Source organism: Rhipicephalus sanguineus, chromosome 7 (assembly GCF_013339695.2).
Source record: "Rhipicephalus sanguineus isolate Rsan-2018 chromosome 7, BIME_Rsan_1.4, whole genome shotgun sequence".
Lineage (NCBI taxonomy): Eukaryota > Metazoa > Arthropoda > Arachnida > Ixodida > Ixodidae > Rhipicephalus > Rhipicephalus sanguineus.
The window spans coordinates 116414751-116432998 of NC_051182.1; the positions used below are offsets into that span (position 1 = coordinate 116414751).

The following is an 18248-nucleotide window of genomic DNA, read 5'->3' on the forward strand; positions in this document are numbered from 1 at the left end:
CATAATTCTTCATCGTCGTCAGGCACAGCATCAACAAACTGCGCATAATGCCTTACATGCGTTTAGCAGGTACCAACACTCTCCGTAGAATGACGAAAAATGGCACAGTGCCTGCTGCCCTACTTCTCAAAAATTACAACGATTTATAGCGTAGTGGGTTCCTCGCAAGTGCATTTGTATTGGTTGCCAAGGAAGCCCATAAGCGCATGATCCATTTCCTCGGGGTCTCAGTAAAGTTCTTCGCCCCCCCCCCCCGTCTCTCTCCCACGTCAACGTATGTTATACAGCATGATGGGAGAGGGAAATAGCGACCGGGCGTCACCCAATGCAAATTACATAACTGGTGGGCTGTTTAAAGATTCCAACCCATTACAGAGGGCTGAGCCATAATTCTTCATCGTCCACAGTCGTCGCGTCAACAAAGTGCACATAATGCCTTACAGACGTGTAGCTGGTGCCTCGCTTCTCCGCAGAATGACGAATAATGGCTTAGTAGGTGCTTCCCAACTTCACAAAAATTGTGATTTATGGCGTAGTGGGTACATTTCTAGTGTACTTGTATTGTAGCCCCAAGAGAGCTTAACGGGCTCTAGAAACGCCACTCTTCCAGCTTTCTCTGTGACTGTGCTGCGGTTTGAGCGCAGGCCTGGCGTTTTTTGTCTGCTTCCGATTGTTCATTGCACATGATTAGCCATATTTGTGCACAAACAATTACTTATAATGGCAGAAAATAGAAACACTTCTCTAACAGCGTTCCTGATGTCTTAGTGTGAGCCTTCTTCTCGTCTCAGTGGAGCTGAATTTAACCAACCTGAAGAGAAAAAAAAAGGTAGTCGATCTTCCAGATTCAGTAATACCACTAAGCACGAAATATATCTTTATTGCGTCAACATTAAATAACGTACACGTAATCTCTGGTGTGGTCTAAATAGCACAATTTTCTCCGTTATCACACAGTTCGTCTTCATCAATATTGATTGCTGAACATTCTAAAGGATGCGTTTAACAGAGGTGGTTGGAACGAGAAGTCTATATTGAATCGCGTCTCTTGCTTTACACGGGACTCTATCAAACACTGAAGACGCTGAAATGTCATGGAGGAGACATTTAAAACGATGCAGCAACTCGGGTCGGTATTCTCAATCACTTTCTGGGACACCCTTCTATATAGTGACCATTCGTATGACGTCACGTACTCCATTTTGTTGTCCTAGTCACAGCTTCCATTGCGTTTTTTTTCAGATAGGTAAGTCGATATAGTTATTACCGGGTCGGCCGTCCATCAGTATGACGCCCCCTGTGAAGTAATTGCCTATTCGCTAAACTGCGGCGTGACATCATCAGTTACGACGTCACAGTGCAGCGTTGGTGTTTTGCCCAACTGAGTTAACCAATCAGGGTTTGCTGAAGGTGACATCCCCGAAAGTTTTTAGATTGAGAATATCGCTCGTGAACATGCGTATTATATACACTGCCTCTGCTACAGCAATCGCGTTTGGCAAATAAATAAAATCACGCGAACAAGGCGACACAGAGTAGATTTAAATGCAGGTCACGTTGTGCGCGACAGTGGGCTCTCAAAATGGCGCTTGCGCATTTGGAGGTTAAGAATGCGCGCTTGTCGAACACATTTCAAAGACATTTCAAACGCGCTTTGCCTAGCCGTTTTAAATGGAATCAGGACAACGCGGCTGCAAAAGCTCTTCGCAAAATTCGCGTATGCGCTGTGTGTTGGGAGTTTGAACGCAATTGAGTCCTTCGTAGGCTCATGTCCAAGCGACACTCTGGCGGTGAATACATTTAAACCGCATGTGACATAAAAGAATCGCTTGCATTGAAGACTACGATGAGTACATTTAGAGAGATCTTCAGACCCAATGGTGCAGCCGATAGCTCCTTTCTTGCGTTATTTCGTAACCTCATCAATCACTGCGTTAACCTCGTATTCTCCCCGCTGCCGAATGATGTGGCACACTGCGAAGACGATAATGCACCCGTGCACGCGGTTGTGCCCTTCAGTAAACAGCACTGGCGTAACCAAAGCGGGGGGGGGGGGGGGGGAAGGGTCAATTTTCTCTCCACCCAAATTTTCCAGTTTTGCGTGTGCATGTACGCGCTCATACACAAACGTACGCACGACCATATAAAACGTGTGGTTAAACACATCCGGCAAAAAAGTTATTGCTGCGCCACTGGTAAACAGCCTTCTTTACAATAAAATAAGGTAGTGTAAGCAGATCAACAACTAAGCGCTATAGGCTGCTCAATATTTTCGCACGAAATATCGAACGAGCGCCGTTCATTATCAAACGGCTTCTGTGTGCCACTAAAATTAATATCGAGGTGAGAAAAGTAGAGAAATTTATCAGTACAAACTAGGCAACTGTGTTTCTTTTCTTTTGCTTTTGTTTTTCAGTCTTCGAGCCTGATGCAAGCGCATTGCTGTGCTCCTTAACCAAGCGTGATTTTTATTTCCCGATGCTGCATTTGCTATGTTGTGAGCAAGGCGCAAAGCAGAATAACGTTTCGCATACGTCTAAAGTGTCATTGTATGTCACCAGAAGTGTTACTACTCTAGTGGTATGATCGTTTCTTTATTACTCGTGGCTTGTCTATCAAGAATGCCGCAGGGCTTGACACATAGATGGCACTAGGGACATAAAAATACCTGAGGCATAACACAAAAGAAGCAAACTGTAAAGACGATTCATAATTATTACCGCTACGTGGCCAAAATTGGTGTCCAGTGCATCTTTTTTCTTTCATTTTACGTGGTTGCCTCTTTGCGTAAGTCCTGCTCTTGTATTGAAACAGTACATTGTTTATCTGGCTCCACAACCGCCTTCGCACAAAAGCATTTCTTGTTTCGAAGGTTCCACTCGTATAGCACAAAGGGTACACTCATTAAGGGGTGTACGATCATGCTATCGCTAAGGCTGCGTATTATCCGCGCCAGTTCTATGCAGGCGCATTCATATGCCTTGGTGATCGAGTATTATAACAGGCTCTATGGCTCTGCACGCAATTTTCGCCTTATCGAATCTATTGTGTTTCCTTTGATGCACTGGCATAAGCATTTCATTAGGACCCGTACCCTTCAAGTACACTTCCTTTATTTTCTGAGGTACAACAAAAGACTCTAATGAGAAGGGTGTCCTTTCAATACCCTCTTTGGGAGTATTTCAGAAAGACGTTCTTATGAAATTTTGGTTTAGTTCTGAAAACCTTGACCATGATTACTCCGCTTATGAGCAAACCTTCTAAATTACATGGAATAAAAATAATGACGTTCACTTGTGTTGCTTGCCGCGCTTGCTTCGGCTCTTCTAACGAATAACCGTTTTTGTCTTGGTGGGGTGCATGAAAGCTGTGTATGAAGGAACAACCGCAGAGAAAATTCGCTGATAGAAATTGCTGCGGGACCGCAGACTGCAAGAAAGGATACGTGTGTCCTGTAACGTTTTACATGGTAGCACGTCTTTTCAAGCATGACCAGCATGACTCAAATAGCCAAGCGTCAAGTGATAATACAGTACCGCGGCTGTATATAGATTCTTTTTTTTGTCTTTGTTGCAGGTAGTAAAGAACGGAATGAAACAATTCTTCTTGTCGACGCGACTTATATGTCTGTAGATTTCAAGACTATTTAATGGTAGTATCTATCGCTATCAGTACGTCCACTCCTACATTCATATGTTTTGCAAAGCAATTAGGGCCGCGTTATGAATTTAATTCGCGCAGTATAACGAAGCAGCCTGTAGGAATTGTAGCTAAGTTCGCATTTCTAAAGAAAGGTGATGGGTTGAAATACCAGGGCAGCAAGCGAACGTGAAAGAGCACAAAAAGCAGTTTTTTTTTGTTTTCCTGCACTGTTCCTAGTACTATTTAAAAGTTATGAGCCTGTTCCTTTTTTTAACTTCCGATGGTCAGCAAATGTCGCACATTCTAAATTTACTGTTGCAAACTGGGTCGAACATTTTTTGCAAGAAGGTTAACACCATTTGTTACTTATCGACCCTGTCTTGGAATATTTCGCAGTCTTTGACATCGCTTAGTGGTACACCCTTGAATGCTACTGCGAGGAGCCTGTGCTATAAGTTTTATTGGGCTAAAGTTTCCTTGCCAGTCGCTCTTCACAGTAATATTTATGTAATATTTCTATGCTACGCTAATGCTCGAAAGATTTTCTTTGAGCAGAACTCCATTTGTCGGTGCAGGTTCCAAAGCAACGATTTCCAGAGCCTCGCACCGAAGTGACAGCGCTTCGTGTTGCTTAACGACTATACAAAGCGATTAGTCATTCTTTCAAAAGATACAAGGTCATACACATAATTTGTAATTGAAGTACCTCGTTGGTCGCATTCACCTGTGATAATGGTCATTGACATTTAGGAGAATTTCGCCTGGCACAAAATATCTTCAACATGCAACGTTAGCAAGAAAGCACGTTTAAAAAGGAAGCCTCACATTTGAAGTAAATATTGGGCACAACTTTTTGCTTTTAGTGCACTGTGATCGGAGTCATAGACTCTTAACGGGTGCTCGAAGAATTGCCTGCACGTATTTATCGTTCTCTACATTTCCTTACACGGCTCATACGCAGGCCCGAGCATCGCACCGAAGTGACAGCACTTCATGCTTGTTAACGACTGTACAAAGCGATTGATCATTCTTTCAAAAGATGCAACGTCATACACGAAATAACGGATACGAAAGAAACACAAGTCATGCGGCTTCCTCAATGTTTTGGTGACAGAAGCGCCTCTAGGACTAGCTTGACTGTCGAGTTCTATGTGGGATGCTTGATTTCGTTTCTTTAAAGAAAATGACGAGTCAGCCACATCAAATTTAACCGTATCGAACACTGATTGATCGATTGTCCTGTCAATCAAAAACAGCTTCTTTTGAACATTCACAGTATGTCGTTAGACACCTTGGTCAGTTTCGTGACACACGCCGCTGAGCTTTCCTTCCTCGTCCTTTCCGCATCGTCGACGGCGCGCGATCTCCCCTTGCACGAAGAGCCGCCCGCGTGCGACGCCTTGCGGCCGCAGCAGATCACTTTGCGGAAGCTCTTGCGGAAGTTGTCCGAGAGGAAAGCGTAGAGGAACGGATTGACGCACGAGTTGGTGTAGGCGAGTATCTGCGACGCGATCTGGACCACTATGCGCGGCGCATTCATGTTCCGCCCGTACAGGTCGACGCTCTTGAGCACCAGCACCACCTGAACAGGACACCAGCACAGCGCGAACACTACCACGACGACCACGACGAGACGGGTGACGCGCTTCTTGGAGCGCATGCTCTCGGCGCTGATGCGGCCTCCGGGAGCGGCGGCCAGCCAGAGCCTCTTCAGCATCAGGAGGTACAGCACGAAAACAATGGCCAGCGGGACTACGAATGAGGACATGAAGAAGGATATCTGGAAGGCGGCTATGTTGTAACCCATGTCGGTCCTGAAGGTGCAGGCGGAGTAGGTCTCTTCGACTAGCACGACCCCGTGAGCGAAGAGCGCAGGGACGCAGGCTGCGAGGATGACGACCCAGGTGAAGAGTATGGCGAGGTTGGCGTTTCGTTCGGTCCTGATGGACATGGAAGTAATCGGATGGACGACCGCGAGGAACCGGTCAAGGGACATGAGGACCAATGTGTAGATGCTCGCGTACGCGCACACGATCACGAGGTACTGGACGATTCGACACCAGGTGTCGCCGAACGGCCAGTAGTTGAGGGTGTAGTCCCATCCGGTGAAAGGGACGCAGAAGACGATGAAGAGCAAGTCGGCCATCGCCAGGTTGATGATCAGGTTGTTCGTGGTTGATCGCATTTGCGGGTCGCATAGTACCACGAGAACCACCAGCGCGTTGCCGAAGAAACCGATCACCGCGATGGCGCCGAATAGGATGGGTACTGCAATGGCAAGCACTTCTTCGACCGTCCTGGTGTCGCCGTCACTGTCGTATTCGGCGTGTTCGCGATGGTTAAGAAGCGTCGCGCTGGACGCGTTATCGCCCACTCCTGCCTGACAGGGCCCGGCGGTTCCGTTGCAAGGTGCCGCGCTGAGTATACCCAGTAACGTCTTCTGGGCTAGTATCGTTAAGAGGGATGTTAGCGCTGCGAGTGGATTTGCTGGTAGTTTGGTAGCGGAAGGATTTAGAAGGACGTGAGGATCGCTACCGTTTAGCTCGTGGAGTGGTGGCGCTGGCGGCAGCGTTGTGATCGCTTCATCCATCATTGTTAAATGTCCCGATGATTTTTCTTATTACCCTGTTCGCTAACTCTTACCGCTGTGGGGGGCAGTTCCCATGTGGCACCTGAAAGAGACAAGAGAATGTGCAAAAGTGTAGTTATTAGAAATGCACAATTTAATCAAGTTGATATTGTTGGCATATTATACAATGCAAGTTTGGTAACAGGAATGCGCCACACAAAATGTTCAATGTTAATGCAGCTTAACCTATATTAAGTACAAATATTAATTTTCATGGCGATTTCTTCGGTCAATCGCTCCGACGAAGAAATGATTCGCAACAGCTGGTAAAGATCCTTAAGAGTTTTCGGGTAAACCGAAGAAAGAAGAGCCATTCAAACAAAATCGAGGTGGTTGTGCGCGGTTAAACCAACCTTGTCGAGGGTTGCTGGGTCTTGCTTATTTTCGGAAAGTACGAGCCGTTGTTTTGCGGAGATCTGACTATTTTATGGCTTGGTTTAGGCACACATCCGCTTTTGTAGCAGCAACTAAAGCCTACACATAATACATGAAAAGTTGTCTGCGACTACATCTACCACTAGATACCATGAGACTGCTTCAATCGCTGGCGACTAAGCTTCATGGCTCGCCTTTTTTTAAATGCTAAACGACCGTTATGCTCCATTCACGGTAAATGGCGCGTGTAATTTCTGCCACCTACACAAGTCATCTACTAAGAAATCAGCAGATCTTTGATGCAAGCTTCTTTTTTCCTCGACATAACAATAATGCTGGTCTCGTGTTTCTTTCTTCATTTTTCCGGCCTAAGCACAAGTCACTCACAGGTCCTGGGATAGATGAATAGTGGATACCCGCATTTACTCGAATATGGACACCGTCAAATCCCAAGCGACAGTCGCACCCTGCCGTGCACCACTCATAATTCAATGTTCTCTCGGTCACACTTCAGAAGGAAATGCGCATATATTGAAGAACTTAATGAGGTTCGGATTGTAAACTCTTTATAAAAGCGGACGCCCAAATGTACACTACCGGTACTTGTGGCTCGCACTGGCAAAAATGTGAAAAAATAACAAAAAGAAACAAGAAACAAGCCACCTTCCTGAAGCGGAACAGATCTTCGCGATTATGTGAACTTGAAAGCCGATGGGTATGAGCTTAATCGACATTTGTTTTATGGCGTAGAAAAGGAGACACGTTCATAAATGATAGCGTTGTCACTGGAAGCTTTGAGACCACCGCGAGGTCGCGTTAAACCTGCGACGCTTGACGCGATTTGAGACGTCATGAACGAGCAGGTATACATAAACCCAAGTACCGTAGTAGTACATGGTCAATTCTCTAGATTGCAGGTATTTACCTGAACAAGAAACTGCCCTATACTAACAGAAAAGATCGAGTAAAAAGGACGTTTTTTGTCCCACAACAATAATGCTAATTTATTTTGCCTTCCTTTCCTTGCATTATTGCCGCTCCCCCGGCAATTTCGGGTCACCAACGGCATGTGGTCTATCGGCGTGACATAGCATTTTTGGTAGGAAAGTGGCCAGCACCGAGTTTTTGAGAAAGGAAACGCAAACAAGCTGGATGACGATTATTGCTGTGGGACAAAAAGGCGCCCTTTTTACTCCCTCATTTCTGTGAGTGTGTGCCTATGCGCAACAATACTCCAAGGTCACCATCTCTTTCCAAAAGTTCAACCCACAGATAAATGTCACGCAAAAAAAAAATGGAAGTCGTAGAATGGAATGCACTTTGAATTTTGTGGTTAGGTCAGTTTTGGACGTTTCCTTCAGATATGTTAGTGAAGAATATTCACCATTTAGCTTCGAATCTGGTCCCATTGTTGTCACAACGCTTAACATTAGTCTCACCACGTCGTTTTGTTCCCCTCCTAAATCTTTGTGAACATTTAACTTAAGCCACGTTTGCTTTTTTACAAGCAACGCCAGGCCAGCGCGGAAAGCGCAACAGTCTGAGCGAAAGTTGGTAGAGCGGCATTTCTACAGCCCTTTGTAAACGCTCTTGGGGCTACTAATACAAGTACACTTGTAAGGTACCTACTGCGCCATAAACCACTTTTTGTCATGTTGGGAAGCACGCACTACGCCATTATTCGTTATTCCGCGGAGAAGCGAGGTACCCGCTACACATCTGCAAGGCATTATGTGCACATTGTTGATGCGGTGGCTGATGACGGTGAAGAATTACGGCTCAGTCTTTTGTGATCGGTTGGAAAACTTAAAGGAGCCATTAGTTACGTAATTGGCACTGTGCGACGCGCTGTCGTTATTTTACTCTCCTTCCACGCTATATTAACGCGATAGCGTTAAAGAGCACGTTTTGCAGCAATTCCGGTGTCGGTGTCGGTGACGGCGGCGTTGGTTGTGAGCGAAAAATCATCATCTTGTGCGTGACCGAAAAGTCGAGAAAGATGCAAATTAAATAAATAAAACAAATCTTCCGGTTCGAGTGAGAATCGAACTCAGGCCGTCTGCGTGGCAAGGAAATGTTCTGCCACAGAACCACGTTATTTCTTGAGTTTGCTTGTATAAAAAAGACTATATGAATACCATGTAGTAGAAGGAGTCTCCTTAACACATAAAATATTGCGCGGCAGAAGCGTAGAATCGCGCCAGGCGTCAAAACACGTGAATTGCGCCACGAGTGGGTGTTTCAAAGACCCACCCATTACAAAGCGCTCTGACATATGTAATCATCATCAGCAGCAAGCGCATCAACAAAGTGAACAGCTGCGTAGGATCACGTGTTGCCTTACGTACGCTAGTGGGCCCTTCGCTGATTCGCAAAAGGAATAATTATGGCGCAGTGGGCACTTAACAACTGTACTTGCAGTAGGCATTCTAGGATACTTTGAAACGGCCAATTTTACGCGCGGTCGTCTTGCATTTAAAACATGTGTTTATGTAAACAATTGGACACGTCATTCTGCATATGGTCACTGAGCATTCTCATCGCCCGTGGAGGCATTTTCCTGTCCCTACAATGTTTCTTAAACCATAGGTTTCTTTTTTCCTTGCCTCTTTTTCAAACTTGTTTCTTAAGAATGCCGCGCATCATTTCAAGACAGCCCGCTCAGTGTAGCCTATACCATTAAATGTGTTCGCATCTAATTTTTGATCAAAATGAATATAGATAACACAGTAACACCCGCTCAGTGGCGCATTTTTTATCGGCTGTATCCCAGGTCTGGTTATTCCGGAGCACTATTGATCGGGCCTCCTCTGGCAAAACTGAATATTGTTACGAACCGCCTCCCTAGAGTTATGAATTTGACGACGACCTCCGGAGTGGTCGTGTTCATTTCTTTTCGGCAACATTTTGCCTAACTCGATGTATACAAAGACAAATATCTTTCTCATTGAACCGTCCCAGTCTAGCATTTGTATTGAAACTTTCCTCTCAAAGTGTCATTTTTTACAAATTGCAAATAACTAAATTTAGTAGGAACAGATCATCAAGGACGATAAAGGTAACCATTGACGAATGCACGGATTTATTTGTGTTCTTTTGCCACATCAAATACTCCAGAACCACAACAAAGAGAAATAAGCACCTCCCTATCTTATCATCCTTCTTCATCGCTCATTTTGATTCCTTTCGCCCTATGCCACAGAGCTGAACAGGAGGCCTGGACAAGCTGTAGCTTAGAGGAAACTCCCTGTCTCACTGCATACAACCTCTTCCCTCACCCCTTCTTTGTTTCTTTATCTCGTCGAAACTCCCATGACGCAGAACAGATATAGAACATCTCGGAAGGGCACACCTAAAATATTGCGAAGATTAGGACGTAACGATAGCAACCGCAGAGCCCATACATGCGTTGCTGTCATCGGTGACAAATGGTATTGCCACGCGCTACACGTGTTATTGCCCGACATCGCCTTCAGCAGTTGCCATAAACAGGCATCTCACGCAGAATGCACACGGGACGCTAAGTGGTCCTTTGTCCATATATCTATCGTAATGAGACATTGAATATCCGGATGGGAATTGGGTCACATTTGCCCAATCCCGATGCGCAGGATCAACTGTGTCTGCCGAGTCTTTCACCTCTAACGCAGTACGTCAGTTTCATTCCTCGTGTTGTGCTGGCATCTGTTTTCATTTTGTCTGGGGGAGAAGTGTGTGTGTGTGTGTGTGTGTGTGTGTGTGTGTGTGTGTGTGTGTGTGTGTGTGTGTGTGTGTGTGTGTGTGCGTGTGTGCGTGTGTGTGTGTGTGTTTATACTGTTTATTAATTTTTTATTAACAGATCCCTTAGAGGCATTCAGGAAGACACCGGGTGAGTGGAGAAAACACGGTTATACTTTCCTAAACAAGTATTATTTAAAAGCAGATAGTAATCTGTACAATGAAATTAGACAATACAATTGTACAATCACAATAAATTGTTGTGCATACAATCACAATAACATTATACAGTAGAAGTGTACAATTAAATAAATTATTGAACATAATATTACAGTAGCTACAATTTTCCAAAGTAACTTCTGTGAGAAACATTACAAATTTTTACAACGGAAATAACAGACATTTGTCGTATTTGCATATCACTAAACTTCCTGACACTTTGGTATGATATCATAAGAAGCACCAGCATTTTTTTCTGCCATACCCCAGTAAGCGCAGAACAGCAGTAGACAAAGCGATCAAAGGGACACTAGTACGAACGGAAATATGCCAGCGATGTGTGGCTAAGCAGGCACCAGCGAATAGTGAATCCTTTTTTATGAACTCTCAGTTGCGGGGTTGTTACCTTTATTGCTTTTTGTCTAGATGTGGAAACATACCACAGCGTACGGCCCTCTTCCCCCGCACACCCACAATTTTGTGAAAGGCTGGCTAATTATATTATAATACTGATGCAGACTTAGTAACTTAGTAGTCCGCCTTGGTTGTACATACAATGGTTACGGCGCTCGGCTGCTGACCCGAAATTCGTGGGTTCGATCCCGGCCACGGCGGTCTCATTTCGATAGATCCCAAATGATAGAGACCCATCTACTGAGGGACGTCATTGCACGTTATAGAACACCAGATGGACGAAATTTCTGCAGCCTTCCCTACGGGAGGCCTCATGATTTTATCGCGGTTCTGGCACCTAACCACCAGATATTACCATTATTAATGTACAATGTAAGTGTGTGTGAGTTATTACTAACGTTTGAAAGATATGGCTCATTACTCGTAAATATCGACCACTATTGCCGTATTCCGTCTGAATGGCGGCTACTAATGGCTAATGGATCTAATCTGTTGTTGCAGCAGCAACGAGTTCTTCATGTTATTGCAGGGCTAATGTTGTCCTTACATACAGATAGACGCAGCTTCAGTTGCCTGAGTCTTAGAATGACGAACCTAACTGTCACCCTATCATATGTTTATTGATTTTTTTTTTATGGATCAGCGGTCTATCAGACAAACTGTGAGGCTACCGTTCCTCACGCTTCCTTAATTTTTACACGCCTGCACATCTCTGCTCTTTTTTATGTTTCTTTCCTCCGCCCATTCCCCTTATGGCAGGATAACAAACATAGATCTAACTCTGGTTAAAATTCCCTGCCTTGTTATCTTCGATAACTCTCAGTTCGAGTTGGTTTGGCCCCATGCTTTTTACAGCGCAACAGTATATGCATGGGTTCTGACGGAACGCATTTGCGGACGAAAGGACGCCTAGAATATATATATATATATATATATATATATATATATATATATATATATATATATATATATATATATATATATATATATATATATATGTGTGTGTGTGTGTGTGTGTGTGTGTGTGTGTGTGTGTGTGTGTGTGTGTGTGTGTGTGTGTGTGTGTGTGTGTGTGTGTGTGTGTGTGAAACCTGCCGTAGCACAGGTTCCCCTCACCTTCTCGCCACCGCCGATGCCTCTTTCACAACTGTCGTGACAGTCAGCAGAAGCACTCCTACGCAATCGCAGTACTTCTTTGTTAGAGATCGCAGTACCGCTCTTATCAAGTGTTGCCCTTCGGACTCGCTATGGGACACACTCGTGCCGTCCACTCGGAGGAAGAAGAGCGGCAATTGAACGACAATGCGCACAAAACCGCGAATGGGCGCCGAAAAGACGTGAAGCCGCTCCTGATGCTTTGACCACTGCTTCTGTGGCCTCCATCTTCACACTATTGGATGGGACCTGGATTTTTTAAATTTATTTGCTCTTTTGAGCCTCTCCGTTTATTTACGCGGCCATTCTTTTGAAGGTATACGCAAAAAAAAACTGGAAACGAAGCAGTCCGTATACTCCTGACCTGCAGTCTCTCCCCACGTAGCCGAGTATAAAGCAACAGGAAAAAAAAATGGCATGGCTGCAAATGCGGGGAGGATGGAGAGTCATAAAACCTCAGATCCTGCCGGCGGAGACGAGCACACATGGTCCCAAAAGAACATCCCAGGAATAGCCCGCGGTTGGATACGAGCGAGGCATAACCTATATGCTCGCTTTAGGAAAGCCGCCAAACTACGTCGGGGTAGCAAAGACACGAGGGAGTTTGCCTTTGGGAGTCGTAAGACCACATTCGATGGAAAGAACTCTTGCGCTACGCCACCCCGAGGGATCCACCATAATGTTCGCAGAAACGATTTGCTTGTGCCGTCATTGCTTGTTGTACATACATTCCTATTTTCGACATATTCAAGTTAGAGCATGTAGCTCGAGGTAGGTATACGACACACGGGAACTATTTTATAGCTTGTAACGGCAAGTCACGACGGGCTGTTTCAGTCTTTTATTCTATACTTTAAGTGTCATATAGAAGACGTGGTTGCAGGAAGGTGTATGGACGACAAGGGTGATTATTCTCATTGCGTAAGGAAAAGATGGATAAGTGTTGTGCAAAGTTCACAAGAATAGGGTACACAGTAGTGAGTGAACAGGCACGTGCATTCAGTGTCTAGGTTCGACCATAGTCCCTCAGTAGCTCGGCGCGGCCCAAGAAGTGTGCGTAGTAAAATGACTACTACTATGATTTTGATAATGAGGACGACAAGAGCGTAAATTGTGAAGGTGAGCGGCGCTGACGGCGACCAAGCTCGCGCTTACGAAATTTTCCACTGCCACTTATCGGCCTATCCAGCAGCAGGAAAGAATACTGATCCTGTATATGAAGATAGGATTTCTTCCAGATGCTGCCAACATTGGCCGCTTAACGTCTGTGCATCGGATGGATTCGGCGCCTCCGCTTCCTTTGTGCTTGGACAGTATAGCGAGAAATATTTTACCGGGAAGGGGGGAGAGGGTGCAACCATACTTTATGTATGTTTGTGCGTGCGTTTGTATGTGTGTGTTTATGTATACGCATGCAAAATTGTGCCGTTTCAGAGGGGCGGGAGGTTGAACCGTTCCCCTGGCTACGCCATTGTGCTTGTGTACGCCCCCTTCCCAATTGCGGGGGCGGTGTTAAACAGAAGGGAAAAAGATAGGGACAGAGGGAATTGTTTACTCAGAGGAAGAGATAAACTTTCCTAAACTGCGCGAGGAGACGAAGACACAAGTAAGAAAACATTCAGAACACCACGAGCGCTCGTGGTGTTCTGAATGTTTCCTTACTTGTGTCTTCGTTTCCTCGCGCAGTTTAAGAAAGTTTATCGCAATGAACCAACTAGCGTGCCAGAACGTATTACTGGAGAGGAAGAGGGCAGAGGGTTCTCGTTTCACTTCCCGATAACGTATACTTCTAGAATGAAGTTCTAGTTCTACATCTCAAGCGTTTTCGATGGAAGCAAAAATGTTTGAGGCCCGCGTACTTAGGTTTAGGTGCACGTTAAAGATCCCCAGGTTGTAAAAATTTCCGGAGTCCTCCACTACGGCGTCTCTCATAATCATATCGTGGTTTTGGAACGTTAAACCCCAGATATTAGTATTATTATTATTAGTTCTACCTCTCAAAAGAGTACACCTTTTGACTAACTTCTAGTTTCCCTTCGCAATAGAGTAGACTAATTGACTTCGGATTGCACATTTCGGTGTCGCAGCTGCTGCTTCGGAAAGTATGACCAATATTTTACAACAATTTTCTTGATCAGCCTTTTAAACGGAGCTCACCGAAAATTCATTCCACATATCGTTGCCGTCTGGCGCAACGTAAGCTGCAGTGACATCGAGATAACATATGCGACACATTAAATACATTCCTCGCTCGTGCCTGTACATAAAAATCCAGGCATCGATTTTTGCGCCGAATAAAAAAGGATGCCTCAGGAGACGCATAGAATCGCGAACAAATTCGTACTCCTGACAGCGACAAGCTTCATCGTGACAATGTTATGCAGATGAGAAGGTGATTTGTCAAACCTCTGACGTGACAGCGCATAAAATATTCGCTTTTTTGTATGTGTCTCAAAATTTGCGAAATGTCTCTATTTACGTTCCACACAAAGTGGTGTATCGGCGAAAGTTATACACAGCAAAACACTTTTGTACGTCAGCTTAGGTTCCAAAGTTGCGAAGCTTTTTTTTTAAGCAATGACGCAATGAAAGGGAACGCAACGACTGCACTTTATTCAATCTGCATTAAAATGGAACGTTTATGCATGTGTATGAAAAAAAAAGAAAAAAAACTCGGGGGGGGGGGCGACTTTGTTTTTTTTTTTTTTTTGTTGACAAAAATCATCAATACTTCAAACGTTTATCCCAAGTTTTCAACGTGAAAGCAGGCACGCAGCTAGCTGGCGTACGTGATAGGCGTCCGCAAAAGCCGTGTCCGGAAAGCACGTGACTTCTCCCGCCGGAACTGACGCTAGTGCTCCAAGGCCGCGTTTCGTGTCTTGGATGGTGAAAGCGCGCGCCAAGCTGGCATTGCCGCAGCGAAACTCGGCGTATTACACCATCCATGGCGTAGCGGCCAACTGCAACAGCGGTGTAGGAGAGAGGGATCCCCGCAGAAGAACGGGATGCTCCGACTTGAGATGGATAAGGAATAGTAATAATATCTCGGGCTTTCCGTGTCAATACCCCAACGTCATTACGAAGCATGTCCTAGTAGATGGCTACGGAAATTTTGACCATCTGATGTATTGCATCAATGCATTGACTGAAAGAAAATGGCCTCCGCCTTCGGATCGTCTTAGGCGAATGCTAAAGGGATTCTGCGAGTTATTACACAGAACATACCATTTTCTTGTTTCTGTCGAGTAATAGGGACGCAAACGTTCTGTTGAATGTCTACAATGGAATGATGTGAATCAACAATGAACACAGAATATATCTTCATTTTCATGAAGAAACGCATTCCGAAAGAGAGGAAAGGTTGTAGTCCTTCCCAGAGCACCATAAGAAAAGGATGAGTTGTACAATTGCGGAAACTGGACAGCTGGTCGGGTCATTTCATAAATCATGACGTGACCACGGCTGCGATTCCGCTCTACGTTCACGGAATGAATAATCAACCAGGCCAGCCGCTCACACTTCCCTTTCCACGTCTCTACGTAATCACGCCCGAAGAGGAGGCGCCCGCGATTCCACCTCGTGTCTGATGCCCATCTCAAGACGGCTTTCAGTGACAGGCGTCAGCGCGTGAATTAGTCAGAATTCAGGGCACGGACGCGAGCTCTTGAAGGCTTACGTTGTCTTTGTTGGAGCGCCAACTGCCCTATTAGCAAGAAAAACGGCGCTGCGTTTGATGGCCAACGGAACGGGTGCGCAAGGCGGCAGCGTCCAAGTACGCCATCCAAGTGACGTGGTCATTTGTCTCGGGTGTGCAACCGTCTAAAGAGCCATCCCCGCGCATAAACATCGGTCACGTAACACAAAGCAGAATGCTAAGACTGAGCCTGCTGTAATACGTGCTACATACGTCGGCATTTACTCCTCATGTTTTCGACCGGATATTGTTATGACTCGCAGATGTCGGTGGCGGCATAAGCGTGCGCAGGGTTCCCCATCAGAGGGGGCGAAGGTTCGTCGCGGCGCCCCCCCCCCCTACCCTACTAAGTCAATGTATAGGGCAGATTTTGCGCCCCCCTCCTTCTTAGGTAAATAGAACGGTCAATGTACGGGGCAGACCAAAACGGCCTAGGGCAGTACAGGAAAACGAAAATGGCGGATTGTGCAGTGGGACAGAAAAAAAAGAAAGAAAGAAAGATAGAAAAAAGGAAAGACAGAAGGAAAGGAAGAAACAAAGAAAAAAAGGAAAAGAAAGAAAGAAAGGAAGAAGGATGGAAAGAAAGAAAGAAAGAAAGAAAGAAAGAAAGAAAGAAAGAAAGAAAGAAAGAAAGAAAGAAAGAAAGAAAGAAAGAAAGAAAGAAAGAAAGAATACTAGTGCTTCAGGCACGCAGACGAAACGCTTCGATTGCCCCCATTTTCCCGGTAGGCCTAGGGCTCCCGATTCTTTTTTTGTTATGAAATGTATGTAAAATGAGAGGTTGGTGCCTATGTGTGACGCTGGCTGCTCCTTTCCTATCTTACGTAATACATATCGTCTTAAAGACAATCACAAAACTGTAAAATAAGCACGTGGACGAAACATTCACGCACTTAGTCTCAGCACCACAATACAAACAGAGGTTCACGAAACAGAAACATTACAAAACAAAAATATTCACTCAAGCAAAATGTCCACGTGTAACAGAAGAGTTCACCAAGCTCCTCACTTTCCTTATTTGTGTTCGTTCCATGCCTGGCGGCTTTGCGTTGTAATCTTTAACAAGATTCGGGAGACAGTGTACAGGATATCTTTTTTATTCGGAAGATGTCTTCGCAAAGAATCCCGTGAAAGCTTCTTGTTGAAGTTGCTGCTTCTTTGCGAGGGACGGGCTTCTTATCTCGGCTTACATTACAAAGACTCTATGCCGGAACTGGCACACTCGCGTCAACTTTGAACGCGTGGGCCGCATTGACGAGGAAGCTTAGTACGGATTAGTGCGCATCAGGCTACACGTTCTCACGTACACACATTGAAAAGAGCCATAGCCTTTTGTGAGCGGCGTATTTAAGGATTAGGCGTGGCAATTCAACGGGTATGTTGCAATGACATTCCTCCTAGCTATCAAAATGACACTTCCTGTTATTAGTTTTGTATAGGGGTGTGCGAATATTCGAAAGTTTCGAATATTCGTCGAATATTACATTCGAAATATTCGTATTCGATTCGAAAATCGTGTATTCGAAAAGTTTCGAATATTCAATAACTTCGAATATTCGAAAAATTCGAATATGCGATTCGATTATTATGCATAAAATAACTCGTCTTCCACATTTCTGATGCGTTTGTATAGCTAAAAACGTTGCCGAGAGGAGCGATAAACATCGTAAGTACGCGGAGGCCCGATATCTGCCTGCGACGAGCGCGCCAATACGTATGATTTATTGCTGGTGCATCTCCGACGTGCAGCGCTGTTGGCGATCATGTAACCGTACATTTTCAATATTATGCGGCCGTAACGTGCCGCACTACCACTCGTTCACTATGCGGGACCACTTCTGGAGAAAGACAGTCACCCATGTGACTGGTGGCGGACTGTAGGCAAAATCAGATACCCCAGTCTGGCAAAGCTTTGCCCCATGTACCTCCCTATACCAGCCACTTCTGTTCCAAGCGAGCGTGCCTTTTCAGTGGCAGAGGGGGGGGGGGGGGTTGTCTCTGTTAGAAGGAAGCGCCTGCTGCCTGATCATGTGGAGCAACTCATATTTCTTCATGATAACATCTAGTCATTACTTTCATTGTGCCGTCATATTTGCTTGTGTTGTGATGTGCATTGTGCTAGCCTGGACATTGTGTTCTGAAGATAGCAGTGTATGTTGTGTTGCCAGTCAGGCTGTTAATGTTCTTTTTTTCAAATAGCTACGTGTTAAATAAAATATTGTTACTGTGGAGGCATTTTTCCTTTGATATTCGATATTCGATTCGATATTCGAAGTTGGATATTCGTATTCGATTCGTATTCGAAAAATTTGATATTCGCACACCCCTAGTTTTGTATTACGATTTCACATATTGTACTGCGCCACCGTAGATTGTACTGAAGGCCGCGTCCTCCGCTTTTAG

At 45.1% G+C, this 18248-nt stretch overlaps 1 protein-coding gene across 1 annotated transcript in view; it reads right to left on the reverse strand.

Moving 5' to 3' along the window:
• Window positions 1-868: 868 nt before the first annotated feature.
• The window catches only part of LOC119399778 (allatostatin-A receptor), a 57619-nt gene continuing 40239 nt past the window's right edge, over window positions 869-18248 (reverse strand). Inside the window, exon 2 of the mRNA XM_037666617.2 lies at window positions 869-6314. Within this exon, the coding sequence (XP_037522545.1) occupies window positions 4913-6235 (1323 nt within the window). The 5' untranslated portion in view covers window positions 6236-6314 and the 3' untranslated portion in view covers window positions 869-4912. The remainder of the gene's footprint in view (window positions 6315-18248) is intronic.